Source organism: Anomaloglossus baeobatrachus, chromosome 7, assembly GCF_048569485.1.
Source record: "Anomaloglossus baeobatrachus isolate aAnoBae1 chromosome 7, aAnoBae1.hap1, whole genome shotgun sequence".
Classification (NCBI taxonomy): domain Eukaryota; kingdom Metazoa; phylum Chordata; class Amphibia; order Anura; family Aromobatidae; genus Anomaloglossus; species Anomaloglossus baeobatrachus.
In genome coordinates this window covers 95973662-95992168 of record NC_134359.1, presented here as the reverse complement: position 1 = coordinate 95992168, position 18507 = coordinate 95973662, and the positions used below count along the sequence as shown (strand labels likewise).

The 18507-nt window shown below is 44.1% G+C and overlaps 1 protein-coding gene across 2 annotated transcripts in view; it reads right to left on the bottom strand.

The window, feature by feature from the left end:
* UBE2F (ubiquitin conjugating enzyme E2 F (putative)) overlaps nucleotides 1-18507 on the bottom strand; it is a 302268-nt gene that overhangs the window by 237253 nt on the left and 46508 nt on the right. For both annotated transcript variants that reach the window (XM_075317487.1, XM_075317488.1), the window contains exons 3-4: nucleotides 14222-14251; nucleotides 12477-12542 (exon numbers count right to left, since the gene is read on the bottom strand). In XM_075317487.1, coding sequence (XP_075173602.1) covers nucleotides 12477-12542; nucleotides 14222-14251 — 96 coding nt within the window. The remainder of the gene's footprint in view (nucleotides 1-12476; nucleotides 12543-14221; nucleotides 14252-18507) is intronic.

Here is an 18507-nt window from a genome sequence, read left to right as displayed (position 1 = left end):
CATACAGAATAATGGGCCCCACATAGCCCTCCATACAGAATAATGGGTCCCACATAGCCCTCCATACAGAATAATGGGCCCCACATAGACCGCCATACAGAATAATGGGCCCCACATAGACCGCCATACAGAATAATGGGCCCCACATAGCCCTCCATACAGAATAATGGGTACCACATAGCCCTCCATACAGAATAATGGGCCCCACATAGCCCTCCATACAGAATAATGGGCCCCACATAGCCCTCCATACAGAATAATGGGCCCCACATAGCCCTCCATACAGAATAATGGGCCCCACATAGCCCTCCATACAGAATAATGGGCACCACATAGCCCTCCATACAGAATAATGGGCCCCACATAGCCCTCCATACAGAATAATGGGTCCCACATAGCCCTCCATACAGAATAATGGGCCCCACATAGACCGCCATACAGAATAATGGGCCCCACATAGACCGCCATACAGAATAATGGGCCCCACATAGCCCTCCATACAGAATAATGGGTCCCACATAGCCCTCCATACAGAATAATGGGCCCCACATAGACCGCCATACAGAATAATGGGCCCCACATAGACCGCCATACAGAATAATGGGCCCCACATAGCCCTCCATACAGAATAATGGGTCCCACATAGCCCTCCATACAGAATAATGGGCCCCACATAGACCGCCATACAGAATAATGGGCCCCACATAGACCGCCATACAGAATAATGGGCCCCTAGTATTGCACGATAAATAAAATGAGCCGGCGTTGGACATGTGTGATTTAGACAAACATTCTCTGACAATATTAATCAAAATCTAAAAATTCAAGTAAATCTTCAACTGAGTGACATGAGGGATATTAGCCAGGAAACAGTTACAAGCCGCTTTTTCTCATAGGGATAACACAGAATGATCGGTAACCTGCAAATATTGGCAAAGTTAAACCACTAATCTGTTAATAAAAGGGTCCAGCAAAGTACAAGACTCCCCTTCCCCCCCCCCCTGCCCCCCCTGCCTGGTCTTGTATCTCCACTCTATTCATTTCAATAGAGATGAGCTACGAAAATAAATAAATAAGACATAAGCAGCGCTTTACTAGGGAAAACCACAGGCAAACGATCCGTGATTCGCAGCGATTCCCGGGGACCTCGTGGCCTCTTGTGGGAGCGGGGCACAAGGCGATAATGGAAATGTGGCTCTGGGCTGTGACTGACGCAGCCCACGGCAGAGGACACGCGATATCCATGCTGCTAGGATATACGCGCTGCCTGTGCCTATTAGTATTAGTACTATTAGCTCCCGATTCTCCCATATGCCTGTGCTCAGTGCTCGCCACCGCACAATGTTTAAATAAAAAAAATGACGACCCAGCAATAAAAATGTAACAAACGCAAAGAAAAAAAAATCCTTTACAAAACCACTTCATTCAACAAATTATTTCATATGTAAATTATTGGGTAAATCTGAATTCTTCAGCATCAGATCGCTGGAAAAGCAAATCTTCCATGCATAAAATAAAGAAAAATGAAGTATCAGCGTGTGTATACTGCCTCCTGCAGGACACTTACCATCACTACAAGGGGAAAAATAAATACAAACGCAATTTATACAACTAAACATCAGATCTGAATTATTAATATTGAATCTCATCACTTCTTCTCATAGCTCAGCAATCTCAAGTGTCAGGTCGGAAAATATAAGACTTGACTGCAAAACAGGACATGAACAGCAGCAGCGCTGAGCAATCAAGCAATTTATATAAGAAAATCCAACGAGGCAGATCCATCCGAAGACTGGAAAAAATCCTAATTCACAATTAAAGGGAATCGGTCACCACGTATTTGCTAAATAATATGAGTGCAGCATGATGTAGGGGATGAGATCCTGATTCCAGTGATGTGTCACTTACTGAGCTGCTTAGTGTAGTTTTGATAAAATCATTATATTATCTGCAGAAGATCACTAAAGGACTAGTAAACCTGCTCTGTATAACCCCGCCCTCACCACTGATTGGCAGCTGTGTAAACTGCATAAGCAGAACGCTGCCAATCAGTGATGTGGGTGGGGTTATGCAGAGCTCAGAACAGGCAAATCTGCAGCAGATAAAACAGTGATTTTATCAAAACTCCAGCAAGCAGCCCAGTAAGCGACATTGCAGGAATCAGTGTCTACGTTATACTACTCTCAAATGAGATATCAAAACCTAGTAACAAATTTTCTTTAATAAGGAATATTTCCACCAATTAGGTTCACCAATGGTTGTACTAAGCAACACATGCTTTCATGTCCTGAGATTCCAGGGATCTGAGCATGTCCAATGCTGCGATAGAAGAAACAAGAAAGTGATCAGTGCCCCATCGCCTGTCACTGGTGTTAAAGGGAATCTGTCAGCAGGTCTTTGCTACCTCATCTGAGTGCAGAATAACGTAGAGATCCTGATTACAGCAATGTATCACTTAGATTACTGGCTGCAGCTGTTCTGACACAATCTGACTTTTTAGCTTTAGCCATGTAATGCAGGGTTCCCCAACTCCAGTCCTCAAGGCCCACCAACAGTGCATGTTTTCAAGATTTCCTTAGCATTGCACTGCTGTTGGAATCATCACCTGGGCAGGTAATTAACTTATCACCTGTGCAATACTAAGGAAATCCCAAAAACCTGCACTGTTGGTGGGCCTTGAGGACTGGAGTTGGGAAACACCGATGTAACGAAGCCCAGAGAGCTGTCTGCACCAACACCAGGCTCTCTATAGAGATCGTACATAGACAGTGAGGGGTCAATCACAGCAGGGGGTGTGGTGGACTGCTGTGCACCTGCCAGCTACACCTAGCAATGATAATCACCAAGTGATAAAGCCTTTAGTTTAAGTAAACAACAGCACACCCTGATAAGAGAGACATAGTTTGTTTTTTAACCCCTACAGCATACTGTATTCAGATTACATAGCAAAAACCTGCTGACAGATTCTCTTTAACATGCTGGTGTTGATGGTGATAACTACTAGTCGATTCCCATTATCTGTTCTCTTGGGTCCAACACACTTGAGAGGTCCTAGAACAGCAATATAAAGGGACACTGCAACTTGAGTTTTTAGGTCTGTGAGTATAAGAACAGTTTGTGCCTCACTCCAAACTTTCAGCTCTAATCTTGGAAAATGGGTGTAATTAAGGAGTAACTTTTTGAAACATTTATTAAAAGCTCACTGGAAGTTTGTGCTTTCGTCTGGCAAATTTGTAATGCAGATAATATCAGTAAATACTTGGTCAACACTTAGACGGTTTAAATGGAATCGGTCAGCAGTTTTTTGCAATCTACTCTAAAGACCGCAAGACATAGGGGCTGAGACATAGATTTCAGGGATGTGTCACTTATTAGGCGGTGTCCTCTCTACTACCTAGAATATGCGTTCTGACCTATCAGCAGACGCATGTGTGCCCTAATTACACCTCCCTACCCATCCCTGTGCTGTAAAATTGTATAATATGAAAGTAATAAACGTTTTATTACCTTCATATTTCTTTTGTAAATAGCAGAGAATGTGGTCCCAGGGGCGGCGCCTTGCCCTATGAAGGTCTGCATATTTCTGTGGTATCACGCCACTGTGGGCGTGATACTATGGAGCTACGTCCCCGCCGCTCATTCTATCCTGCGCGCATTGCAGCAGGCTTCTCTTCCGGGTTTTCCTTGTCAGTTTCAGACGTGCACTGCGCATGCACAGTGCGCCTCTGACGCCGACGATTGAACACCCGGAAAAGAAGCCTGCTGCAATGCGTGCAGCATGGAATGAGCGACGGGGCCGTCGCTCCATGGCATCACGCCCACAGGGGCATGATACCACGGAAAGTATGGAGATGTCCATAGGGCAAGGCGCCGCCCGTGTCCACATTCCCTGCTATGTACATACGAAATATGAAGGTAATACAACGTTTTTTATTACTTTCATATTATACAATTTTACAGCACAGGGATGGGTAGGGAGGTGTAATTAGGGCACACATGCGTCTGCTGATAGGTCAGAACGCATATTCTAGGTTCCTTTAAAAAGGAACCTGTCAGGTGTATTATACACCTAGAAACACGAGCAGTCCTGGGTGCATATTGCTAATCCCTGCCTTACTGTCCCTGTATCTAGTAGCATAGATAAAGAAATCTATAGAAAAAGTATTTCTAAAGATCCGATATGCTAATGAGGAAGGGGACTAGTCACAAGGGCGATACTTTCCCCGACTAGTTCGCCCTCTTAGCATGTTAGCACTTCCACAGGGGTGTGCTAACATGCTATTCAATGCCCACTGCCCAGCATCATCAGCGGTGACACACGTACCTGTCCGTTGTCACCACTTCAGATGCCGGGTTTAGGGTCCGTACGCATGATCAGAAGTCACCACACTTCCAGGTCCACTTGAACACAAATGTTTTAATCACCGGGAGATTATCGCTGACCGGACTACAGCTCACACTCCTGCTAGACCAACCACGCCTTGGCACTGATTAGCACCTCACTGTCAATAGACAATGTACACAGACAGCTCTGCTGTGGGCAGCATTAGGTTTCTGAGCTCTGCTACATCTAAAAATTCTGATTGCATCACCACTGCTGCATCCAGTACTCTAAGTGATACATCGTTGTAATCAGGGTCTCCTTCCCTATGTTATGGTAGCTAAAATCTGGTGACGGATTCCCTTTAATGTGTTTTGATGCAAATGGGCAGAGATCGAGGAAAATACATTTATGTGCCAAAATTACAGAAAATAAAATGTAAACCAATTTATCACTGAAAAAAAGATCAAAGAATGATAGAAATACAAAGTTCTGCCCCAGTGTCTTATTACTGCAGGGACCTGCACTATGCAGTAAGGACAGGATACAAATAACGCTTCCATGCATATAGTAGATGTGTTAGGATATTTTCTCTATATTTAAAAGGTTGTGCAGAAAAAGTCCAGAGGACAAGTAAGAGGACAGAAAAGGTAATGAAGCAGCAGCTGGATAGATAGCCATGACACGCTCCACTGCACCGGCCGCAGATCACATTTCTGCTGCGGATACACGATTTATACAGCTCAGTCCAGAGCCTGGTGACAGAGACCGCGGCGTGACGGCATGTAATCCCTGCCTGTGCTGTAATCACAAGCAGATAAGCAATATTGGGGTTTTTCCGAAAACAAGAGTACAAGTGAACAAAACAAAAAGAGGAATTTTTGTCTAATAAGATAATATAGTGTCTCCTGCACTAATCTTGCACTCTGCCTATAGAAGTCTATGGACGAGGACAAGACGGACGGAGGAAGAAGCAGTGCACAAAGAAGAAACTGCTGCAGCTTCTAGTGGCTAGAGCCTTCAGAAGGGAAAACCAATAATGGCCAGAAATTTACCCGGATTCCAGTGATGTGTCACTTACTGAGCGGCTAAAGGTCCAGTCACACTAAGCAACTTACCAGCGATCCCAACAACGATAGGGATCGCTGGTAAGTTGCTAGGAGGTTGCTGGTGAGAGGTCACACTGCGACGCACCAGCGATCCCACCAGCAACCTGACCTGGCAGGGATCGCTGGAGCGTGGCTACACGAGTTGCTGGTGAGCTCACCAGCAACCAGTGACCAGCCCCCAGCGCCGCGTGGAAGATGCTGCGCTTGGTAACTAAGGTAAATATCGGGTAACCAACCCGATATTTACCTTGGTTACCAGCGCACGGAGCTACACGTGCAGAGAGCAGGGAGCAGCGCACAATGCTTAGCGCTGGCTCCCTGCTCTCCTAGCTACAGCACACATCGGGTTAATTAACCCGATGTGTCCTGCAGCTACATGTGCACAGAGCAGGAGCCGGCACTGACAGTGAGAGCACGGAGGCTGGTAACAAAGGTAAATATCGGGTAACCAAGGACAGGGCTTCTTGGTTACCCGATGTTTACTGTGGTTACCAGCCTCCGCAGAAGCCGGCTCCTGCTGCCTGCACATTTAGTTGTTGCTGTCTCGCTGTCACACACAGCGATCTGTGCTTCACAGCAGGACAGCAACAACTAAAAAATGGCCCAGGACATTCAGCAACAACCAACGACCTCACAGCAGGGGCCAGGTTGTTGCTGGATGTCACACACAGCAACATCGCTAGCAACATCGCTGCTACGTCACAAAAGTTGTTCGTTAGCAGCGATGTTGCTTAGTGTGACGGAGCCTTTAAGCTGGGTTTACACACTGCAACATCGCAAAGGACATCGCTGTAACGTCACCGGTTTTGTGACGTAACAGCGACCTCCCTAAGTCTCTGCTAAGTTTCTGGTGAGCGTTCAACCCGGCAAACCTGGCCAACAACGCAACAGCGATCCGGACCTGCAGAGCGACCTAGCTGGTTGTTGGGGACGTTGATAAGCAGCCTTTTGAAAGGGAAGTTGCTAACAAAGTCTCTGCAAAGTCTTCACACACTGAAACTTCATGCTGCACAGCGGAAAACAAAGGACCTAGGAATGGTCCTGAACGATTTGTAACGATTACAACTTCACAGCAGGGGCCGGGTCGCTGATAGGTTTCACACACTGCAACATCGCAAACATCGCTATTGCGTCACAAAACCGGTGATGTTACAGCGATGTCGTTTGAGATGTTGCAGTGTGTAAACCCAGCTTTAGTGTAGTTTTGATAAAAAAAAGTTTTTATCAGCAGATTATCACTAAAGGACTAGTTAACCTGCTGCCATGTAGTCCTCCAAATTCATGAGATCTGTATAACTCCACCCCCACCAATGATTGGTAGCTTTCTATATATATATATATAGTGTATGAGCAGAAAGCTGCCAATCAGTGGTGTGGGCGGGGTTATGCAGAGCTCAGCAGTCAGAGAATTGCTAGATACACAGCAAATAAAACCAAAGAAATGACCCAGACCATATGTTAACAGAGAACAATAGAGGAAAATAGGGTTTTTTTAAAGCCGCGCCAATGATCACTTCTCAGGTATTCAGATTAATGGATCTTTATTTTGCACAGGTCTACGCGTTTCTGGAGTCTCAGCTCCCTTCCTCAGGACCATCAGGCATAAGAACACATCAAATTTGATGGCCTGATGGTCCTGAGGAAGGGAGCTGAGACTCCAGAAACGCGTAGACCTGTGCAAAATAAAGATCCATTAATCTGAATACCTGAGAAGTGATCATTGGCGCGGCTTAAAAAAAAAACTATTTTCCTCTATTGTTCTCTGTTATCTGCAGTCTGGGTTGCTGCTGCCTTGATCAAAACTTTCCATGCCTGCATAGTAGTTGTGACTTTCACAACTTCACTTGGTGAGTATTACTGCTCCCTGTCTCTACCCCGTGTGTTATTGGGGTAAAACCCTATTGCGCTTCTTCTCCACAGCTTTTTACTCACCAGACCATATGTTGGTATACCTTCAACATGTAACCATATGCTCACACTGTGGCCATTTAACACACAAAACCTAAAATGGAAACAAAACGAGCACATTTCCTGCCCAGGTAACACGGTGTGCAGAATTATTAGGCAAATGAGTATTTTGATCACATGATACTTTTTATACATATTGTCCTACTCCAAGCTGTATAGGCTGGGAGCCAACTACCAATTAAGTAAATCAGGTGATGTGCATCTCTGTAATGAGGAGGGTGCGGTGTAATGACATCAACACCCTATATAAGGTGTGCTTAATTATTAGGCAACTTGCCTTTCCTGTGGCAAAATGGGTCAGAAGAGAGACTTGACGGGCTCTGAAAAGTCCAAAATTGTGAGATGTCTTGCAGAGGGATGCAGCAGTCTTGAAATTGCCAAACATTTGAAATGTGATCTCCGAATACCGTATTTTTCGGACTATAAGGCGCACCGGATTATAAGGCGCATTAGCAATGAGCGCCTGCTAAGGCGCCTAGGTTCATATATAAGGCGCACCGGATTATAAGCCGCAGCGCATTAAGTTCATGACAGCTGTGAAAAGGCCGGGGTGCAATCCGGAGTTCAGGTGACAGCACCGGAGATCAGCCCGGGATGTCTGCAGCTGTCATGGAGTGAACCGCAATCGCCGGGGAATCCATCACTCGGCGCTCACGGTACAGTCTAAGCTGCACTCTGGAGCTCAGGTGAAAGCTCCGAAGTGCAATGCAGGTACCTGAATACAGGCCTGGCATTACTGGAGATTCCTCCGGTAGCCAGTCCGACGCTGCTCTTATGTACAGCATTCTAACATGCTGTATATAAGAGCGCAGGCCGCACTGTAGAACATAAAAAACACTTTACTCACCTAAACTGGTCGCTCCGGTGCTGGTTGGCCAGATGGGCGGTGCTGTTCTCTGGGACCGGCGCCTCCTCTTTCGGCCATCTTGCTCCTCTGTCTTCTGAAGCCTGTGTGCATGAAGCATCCACGTCATACACACTCACTGGCACTGAGGTCCTGCGCAGGCGCACTACAATACCGTACTTTGATCTGCCCTGAGCAGGGCAGATCAAAGTGCGCCTGCGCAGGACCTCAGTGCCGGTGTGTGTGTGTATGACGTGGATGTGTCATGCACACAGGCTTCAGAAGACAAAGGAGCAAGATGGCCGAAAGAAGGGGCGCCGGTCCTGGAGAACAGAACCGCCCATCTGATCAACCAGCACCGGAGCGACAAGTTTAGGTGAGTAAGCATGTCTCTTAACAGGAGGCATAATGCTCGCTTGTATTCATATACAAGGCGCACCGGACTATAAGGCGCACTTTCGATTTCTGAGAAAATCATAGGCTTTTATGTGCGCCTTATAGTCCGAAAAATACGGTAATCAAGCGTTTCATGGCAAATAGCCAAAAGGGTTGCAAGAAGCGTGTTGGGCAAAAAAGGTGCAAAATAACTGCCCTTGAATTGAGGAGAATCAAGCATGAAGCTGCCAAGATATCATTTACCACCAGTTTGGCCATATTTCAGAGCTGCAACGTTACTGGAGTATCAAAAAGCACAAGGTGTGCCATACTCAGGGACATGGGCAAGGTAAGGAAGGCTGAAAAACCACCACCTCTGAACAAGAAACATAAGATAAAACATCAAGACTGGGCCAAGAAATATCTTAATCAAATAGCAAAAATTGGTCATAATACATCAAGGACCCGCCTTTTCAACAGATCAATCAAACAAATAGAAAAAGTTGGTGCAAAATTTTTCACGACAAGGAGCAAAAAATCCAATTAAAATAGTAATGTTTATTAATGAAAATGTTAAAATATTACAAGAATTTAAAAAGCTGCAACAGATGAAAAAAAGAGGATAATGCAGCAGATCAAAATTACATAGTGATGATACCTGAAACAGTTAATTGGTGGTACAAAAATATGTATATATAAATATATCTCTCTATTTCCGCTATAGTCAATGTATTTAAATCAAATCATATTAGCAATAAATAGAACGTGATTCCGTGCATATTAATAGCATACACATAAACCCATTGCTAATCATTTAGATAAAAATAACAATGGCTGATAAATGTAGTCAAATAATGGGGTTATAGTGCAATATAAAAATAAACCACCTCAGTATCACTCACACATAATATTGCACAAATGACCCAAAAGCCTAATGATAGGAATGTTGGGTCTATAAAAGGGAGATAAAACTCCGCACTATTAAATGCCGTGTTGTGCATGTTCCTGAACGCCGTACTAGAACACCGCTATCGGCAAAATGTTACACTAAATCAAGGCAAAGATCTCATTACCTGGGTCAAAGAGTGATTCGTGCCGCCGTCCTCTCACCCCGACGTATGTTTCGCTGCTCCCTGCTTCAATGGAGGGCTCCTTGTGTCGTGAAAAACTTTGCACGGAATTTTTCTATTTGTTTGATCAAGAAATATCTTAAGACTGATTTTTCAAAGGTTTTATTGACTGATGAAATGAGAGTGACTCTTGATGGGCCAGATGAATGGGGTAGAGGCTGGATCAGTAAAGGGCAGAGAGCTCCACTCTGACTCAGACGACAGCAAGGTGGAGGTGGGTACTGGTATGGGCTGGTATCATCAAAGATGAACTTGTGGGACCTTTTCGGGTTGAGGATGGAGTGAAGCTCAACTCCCAGATCTACTGCCAGTTGATACTAAGATAGGAGGAGTAGCCAACACTAGAGAGGAAAAAGCGTATTCAAAAGGATCTCCACACATTCGATCAATGAGCCGAGGAGAACAGAATGGTGTTTAACAGGAGCAAATGCAAAGTCCTACATCTGGGTAAAAGAAATGTAAAAAGCATATATAGTATGGGAGGAATAGAACTAGGTGATAGCACCGGGGAAAAGGACTTGGGCATAATAGTAGATCCCAGATTCAACATGAGCTGCAGCTAAAAAAGCCAACAAAATTCTGGGATCTATCAAGACAAGCATTGCATCTAGATCAAGAGAGGTAATTATTCCCCTATACTCTGCCCTGGTCAGACCCCACCTGGAATACTGGGTACAGTTCAGGGCGCCACAATTCAAGAAAGACATCGATATATTGGAGCACGTCCAGAGAAGAGCAACCAAAATGGTAGAAGGTCTGCAAACCATGTCCAATGAAGAACGGCTAAAAGAACAAGGGATGTTTATTTTGAAAAAGAGAAGGCTGAGAGGAGACTTAATAGCGGTCTACAAATATATGAAAAGTGGTCACAGTGCAGAGGAAACTACCCTATTCTCATTAGCACAAGGAAATACAAGAAGCAATGGGATGAAACTTAAAGGAAGGAGATTCAGATTAGACAGTAGGTAACACTCTCTGACAATGAGGGCAGTCAGGGAGTGGAATAGGCGACCACGGGAGGTGGTGAGCTCTCCATCAATGGAAATCTTCAAGAGGAAGCTGGATAAACATATAGCTGGGATGATTTAGGAAAACCTGCAGTCGCAGGGGGTTGGACCAGATGGCCCTTGAGGTCCTTTCCAACTCTATCATTCTATGTATATGAATAAATACATCTGGTCAAAATAAGGAGCTGGCACATTATCTATTCCTTAAAAAGGATTTTACAAAGGAACACAGGACAGTCATTATTCATGAGGAAAGGCATCTAAATAGGAACGGGTTCTTTACATTTAGAGTAGTCAGACAGTAGGATGGACGCCTGCAAGAGGTGGTGATGGCAAGTACTAGATCAACATTTAAAAAAAAAAAAAAAGGGCTGGGCATTTCTAATACATTACATTGTAGGTTATAAATGATCTAGTGATAGCAAATGTAGACCTGGTGAAGAAAGGATAAACTTGATTGACTTAAAAAATGTCCATCTCAATATGTAGTAGGTGTAATAATAAGAATATTAGTAAATACCTCCAATTAGAAATGAAGTATAGTTTTTTTGATACGCTATGTCACTTTATCTGCAGGGCATTGCAGAAGCTTAGGTATCCATGGTTACAACCACTAGCACCTAACTGTCCCTATATACGTGTCCTAAAGATTGGATAAATAAGCTACTGTAATGCCATGCACATAAGGTAAGTGACAGCTTTACAAAAGATCTTATACTACATTTGTAATTGGAGATATTTACTAATATGCTTATTATTACACCTACTACATATTCGGATAGGATCTTTGAGATGGGAATACCCCTTTAAGCCTTTTTTTCAACCTTGATAACCAAGTACATACCTAACATATGACAATAAAAACAGTATCTAAACATTACATGACAGCCGGCTGAACGAGGCTACGGCTGAACGAGGCTACGGCTGAACGAGGCTACGGCTGAACGAGGCTACGGCTGAACGAGGCTACGGCTGAACGAGGCTACGGCTGAACGAGGCTACGGCTGAACGAGGCTACGGCTGATTTTTTTTCCAACAGCCATCTCACCCGACTCCCTAACACAGAAGGGCTTGTTAAGCCAAGTGCCCGTGTTCACTATGAGAAAGCTGCCGGCACACACGTTGGCTGGCATTTTATATGAGAGAACAATGCAATTGGCAGGCATAATTGGAAAAGAACTACCGACGTCTCGCCCGACGATCAGTTGGCCTGCACCTCCATACACAGAAAGTCTGCTAAACCAGTCAATACTGATGAGTTCAGCAGCCTAACGCATATGGGGCCTTAAGACATGTCTCCAATCTCTTGTAATGTTTGGTAAGACCATGCTACAGGCTGCTATGTGAGCAAACGTCAAACCCTGATAAAGAAATGCAGTTGCATGTGCCTCTCTCCCCACTCCAAGTCTATGATGGCCACCGCCCAACCACCTATAGATAGCACAGGCTCATGTATATTCAGATCAATAATGATGAGTGGAATCTGAGCAAAAGTAGAATTTTTTTGCCAATTTTCAGCATATTAAAACCTTTTACGTAATACTTTATTATTGGTATTATACACTTATAGGATAATACTGGAAATAAGACAAGTGTAAACTCCCCCAGGACGATGCTTTCTTCTCCCATAAGCCTGGCGGCTGTAATTCATCCAGTGCTGAGGCATTTAACCTCAGCATCACCCGTGCTATAGCGGAGACTACGCAACCACTGGCAGATTACCTGGGCTCACAGTCAGCTGGAAGTAATGCAGCTTGTTGGGGTCGGAGAAATTCACTTTGCAGGTGCCTAATGGGAAAAAGAAATAATCCTATTACTGTGCCTGTAAAGAATCCCATTATACGCACAGTGACCATTCCTTGCTCAGATGCAGTAGTGAGCGGCGTGATTACATTATCCACAGTGATGTCACGCTCTTTAAAAATATACTAATAATAAATGTATAAAAATAACAGAAACATATACAGATGTGAGGTCTGTGCCATTAGCATCTATGGGGATTGTTTCCGCTGGGGATCCACGCCTAACTGTGATTAAATAACAAGTATAGTAGAGAAGAGCATGAATATAACCGCCATACAGCTACAAGCTGTGCCGATATAGGGTAGTGGAGAGCTTAGAGAGATAGAAATTTATTTACATGTTGCATAGTTTTTAAAGCACCACACCAGCATTTTTTTTTCATTTGTGGCTTTAAATCTAAGTTTCTTGCCTCCCTGTCTTATACTCATTTTCACGCAGCTTCACCCGCTATCGGTGCATCTCCGATACTTCTCCGGCGATGTGTGAGCTGCTGGCAGCCAAAGTGTTTCATGCAGCGCACCGGAGGTCACAACTCAATAACAAGTCTATGAGAGCCTCGTTCTGGCTCTCATAGACTTGCATTTAGCGCTTCTGGTGTAATATCTGACTTCCAGCCATTCAGAAATTACAGGCACAATATGGCGCCGGGGGACCGGAGTGAGGTTGGTAAAAGGTGAAGACGCTGGAAGGCAATTATAAGACAGGAGGCTTAAATTCAAAGTCACTCCAGAGCTGGGCGAGAAAAAAAAAAACCAAAACAAAACCCGGCGTCGTGCTTTTAAGAGACTCGGGCAGCAGATACATGTTGCCTAATCCATGGCAGACACTTGCTGCCTCATTTCAGCCATATATGTGTAACTCTTAAATACTGTAGTGTTATAGAGAAAAGCATATTAACAGCCACTGGGAATATATTAAGAACAAGCTACTGAAAATGTGGGATACAGGCCATGCGGTGTCTGCCATGTAGATTGTACGGACGTATAGTAGCATGTATAAAGATAAACACGTATCTTCAAAGAATAAAAATAAAAAGTACTTAGAGGTCGGCCAATACTTTAACATGGATGGCCTATCCTTATAAGCCATCAATGTCTGATTGGCTAGGGTCCGACACACCGCACCCCCTCCGGTCAGCTGTTCTTGGTATAGGCGTCTGAAAATGCTCAGGTCCGGAGCTGCCCCATCTTCTGATAGCGGTTGCGGCAGGGTACTGCACATCCGCCTCCCATTGAAGTCAATAGGAGACGGATGCGCAGCCACTATCAGAAGTCTGGGCAGCTCTGGAACTGAGCATTTCTGGCCACCCCCACCGAGAACAGCTGATTGGAGGGGGTGCTGGGTGTCGGACCCCATCCGATCAGACATTGATGATCATCTCCTAAGTATGGGCCATCAATGTCAGTGGCCAACCTCTTTAAATGGGTATTTCAGTAACATGCATATAAAACTATATAAAATAAATCAAACTTTCTGCCATAATCATCCACCACTGTGATACAGATTGAAAAAAAAAGACGATTTTGGGCTAGAACAATATATAACAAAAAGTGACCATTATGGTACCAATTGTTGTGCAAGCAAATAACATTCACTTTATACAGACATAAGGGAGTACAAGAAGGAAGACAAAGAATAAGGATTATATGGACAATCTTACTTACAAGGCAGGTTTGCTTCAAGTTCTGCTACCTCTGTAAAAGAATAAAAGAGGAGGAGGTGAGGCCGTGTAATAGATCGAACCCTAAAATTTAAAAAAATATATAATAATAATAATAACTATATACATATTTCATTGGCAAATGTACTGTTTGGTTTTTAAACTTTATCATCTTTCATTTATGATTTCCAAAAAAAAAAACAGTAGGTGTGTAAACTTTTTATTCAGAATTAGGTGGGGATTTGCCGCACACATTTTCCAGGGAAAAAAAAAAACTTATAATACAGTAACAGCATGTAGCAGAGCTGTGAGAGCTGCCCCTGCCTACACCAGGCTTTCAGAGTATATTCTCAGGCAGAAGCTGCTACTCACAGAAGGGCTTTGAGTTTGACTGCTGAGATCCACTAATGATAAAGATAACAAGCTTAAGCTAACATTGCAGGTAAACAAAAAAAAAAAAAAAAAAAAAAGAAGAAGCCAGAACACACACAGGGCTGAAGACTCCGTTTTAACTATTGCAGCATGCTGTCTTCAGGTTACATTGCAGAAACCTGCTGACAGTCCCATTAAATTCTGCAGGTAAATCAGTGGCACAAGCTGCATAGGCACCATCATTATTTTATACATACACACTGAAAAAAGAAACACAAGTACATTTTTACTATTAGCCTAGAAATTAAGAGGGCGAGTAGCAGCCAAGTGCTGCTAAACAAATGCTCCATTAATTGTTCATCAGCAAGTGTGACCCCCGTGATAAAAAGCCAGACGTTTTGGCAGTGTGCTGGTCTGGAGCACTCAAGCGTGTGGTAACACAATGCCAAGAAGAAAGACATTAGTAATGATCTTAGCAAAGCAATTGTTGCTGCCCATTAATCTGAGAAGGGTTAATATAAGGTCATTGTCAATCAATTTGGAGTCCATCATTTTACAGTGAGAAACATTTAGAAGTGGAAAGCTTCCAAGTCAGTTGACATTCTTCCAAAAGTGGAAATTCCCTGCAAAATTACATCACAATAATCAGACAGTACAAAGTTTTGAAAAACTGGGGGCGGCGGGGGGAAGAGACATACAAAAAAACCTCAAAAGCTACAGCTCAGGATCCAAAGGCATCAGCATGTTAAAGTGAACTTGTCAGGTGCAAAATATGCCCAGAACCACGAGCAGATCTGGGTACATTTTTGCTAATCCCAGCCTAATTGTCCCTGTATACACTAGCATAGATAAAGAGATCTTTAGAAAAAGTATTTCTACAAATACTATATGATATGCTAATGAGGCCAGGGACTAGTCACAAGGGCGTTCGTTTCTGTGCTTATTCCGCCCTCTTAGCATGTTAGCACGCCACTGTGGGTGTGCTAACATGCTATTCAATGCCCATTGCCCAGCGTCATCAGCGGTGACACGTGTACCTGTGTCCGTTGTCACCACATCAGATGATCAGAAGTGACGGCACTTCTGGTCATACGCACTATGAAGCTGGGTGTTTGTGTCCCGGCTTCAGAGAGGTCTACTGCCGGAAGTACCTGGACTTCTAATCATGCACATAGCCCAGTGTCTGATGCGGTGACAACAGACACAGGTACGCGTGTTACCGCTGATAACGCTGGGCAATGGGCATTTAATAGCACGTTAGCGCTCTTCTGTGGTCATACTAACATGCTAAGAAGGTGGAATGAGCGCAGGAAGTAACGCCCCTGCGACTAGTCCATGTGCTTATTAGCATATCAAAGGATCTTTAGAAATCCTTTTTCTAAAGATCTCTTTATATATGTTCGTGTATACAGGGACGGTTAGGCAGAGATTAGCATTATGCACCCAAACTGCTCGTGGTTCTGGGTGCATATTGGACCTGAAAGGTTCCATTTAAAGTACATGACTGTGATACCAATGTCATATGACTGAAAGAATGTGTGATTAGATAGGAATCAAATCATAATCATAAAAGATAGGAGTGATCCCAGATATTATTTGACCTATCAATAATTCAGTATCAAAGAAGATGTCCTTTGGATAATATTTCACTAATACCAAGGAATACATGTCACACAGGTTTCTGAAGCAGTTTTGAAGATAAAGGAAGTAACATTTACAGTTCCACTTGCCGGAAACTTGTGGTTAGCTTAAAGACAGGTTTAAGGAAGCTTGCATATGAAATTTACGGCTCATTGCAATATTTCGCTAACACTTTGGCTGACCACAGTTGACCAGTTGACCACTAGCAGGATGTGCAGGAAATGTGCAGGAAGCAAACGGTGCCCCCAGCAGTTTGTGGTCAAGTTACATGAACATGACTCAGCTATCACATGCTGGTGACCATTTTAAACCCAACCTACAATGTTTTCCTATAAAAAATACACCGAACTCGCTTAATGTTAGGGAAATACCTTCCAGGACATTGAAGTGTACGTACGCACTGTTCCTGTGATGCCATGCCAAGATGCCATGTTGATTCCTTATCATTAACTCGAGTTCCCTCCGATGTGAAAGGATTGCTACAACATAACGGTAATGTTGATGCATATTTCTGTTATTGTATAAGTTTCTATGACTATAGTTCTTATGCCTATGTACCATTGACTATATATATATTCATGTGCTATTAAAATAAATAGTATCTTGCTATAAAGAATATTAGTATTCGTGCCTGATTAGGATATCAGTGAGCGCTTCGTAAGTACGGGCTTTCAGCCCCCTTTTTAGTAGAATTTAGCAAGACAATGACAGAACAAATAAAGCTGTATCTGAATAAACCACAAGACAATGGAACAATGTATTCTGAAAACACAAGTAGAGTGGATATCTGCAGAAACCCCTCCTAGAAGCATGGTGAGGGTTTGGACTTTTATAGGACCTGGGCACCCTGCAGTCATTGAGTCAATCACGAACTACCAAAAGTATCTAGAGTCCAATGTGAGGCCAGCTATCCTAAAAGCTAGACACAAATGAGGTTGTGTAAACCCAGCCAAAGAAGGCTAGCCCGTTAGCCACTATGAGGTGGTGATGAAGACCGCCCCCTGAATTCATAGTACCTGATAAGTGGGCCTGAGGGCCACTACTATAAAAGGAGGACACATTTATGCTGCAGTTTTAATTATATGAGAGATCTTGTCGGCCTCTCTATTAAGGCCCCATCACACACAACGACGTATGATACATCACTGGGGTCACGGATTCCGCGACGCACATCCGGCATCGTTAGTGACGTCGTTGCATGTGCCACCAATGAACGACCGTTAACGATGGAAAATACTCACCTTATCGTCCATCGTTGACACGTCGTTCATTTTCAAAAAATCGATTGCTGAGGTCGCAGGTTGTTAGTCGTTCCTGCGGCAGCACACATCACTACGTGTGACACCGCGGGAATGACGAACTACAGCTTACCTGCGGCCGCCAACAATGCTGAAGGAAGGAGGTGGGCGGGGTGTTACGGCCGCTCATCTCCGCCCCTCCGCTTCTATTGGGCGGCCGCTTAGTGACGCCACATGAACTGCCGGCTTAGTAAGGAGGCGGTTCGCCGGCCACAGCGATGTCGCTAGGCAGGTAGGTATGTGTGACGGCTCTGAACGATATTGTGCGCCACGGGCAGCGATTTGATCGTGACGCACAAACGACGGGGGCAGGTACGCTCGCTAGAGATATCGCTGCGTGTGACGGGGCTTTAAGACATCGCACCACGTGAGTCCGGACTGGTTTGCATGTAAAGGATCAACAAGAGATAAAGGCTGCAAATCATATCTAAAAGTCAAACACTGATACATCATACAATTCTCAGCTACAAATGAAAAGTGTCTACAACATTTGTCTAATAAGTGGAGAGCTGGAAGGGCAGCACGCGAAGAGGATTCCAATCTCCACTACCCTGACCTCGCAACCCGAGAACTGCACAGCAGAGCTGTATACAAGCTGGAGAATAAAGGGCCGCAATACATTAATAGATGCATGCACTCAATGCTGGAGCATAAAAAGCATTACAGTGTCAAAGCAGCAACGAGCAATGCACTTTACTGTAACACTTCATTGTTATGCAACCAAGCACAAGTGCACTGACCATGAAGCCTAGACTTTCAGCAGATAAAGCAGTAGTGGCCATGTTCTACCTAGTCCTGCTTCAGTCACTTTCCTTCTATCATCAGGCGTCTCCATATTTACTCTACAAAAGACGCTGGTGATAGAGAAGATGTCGTGGCCAATAGTTCTGGGCGTCACAATCACGGTCCAGCACTGCTCGTTACGAGTACCCAAGCATGGTAGTACCTGCTCATCACTAATAGTCAGCTCCCTGCTGAG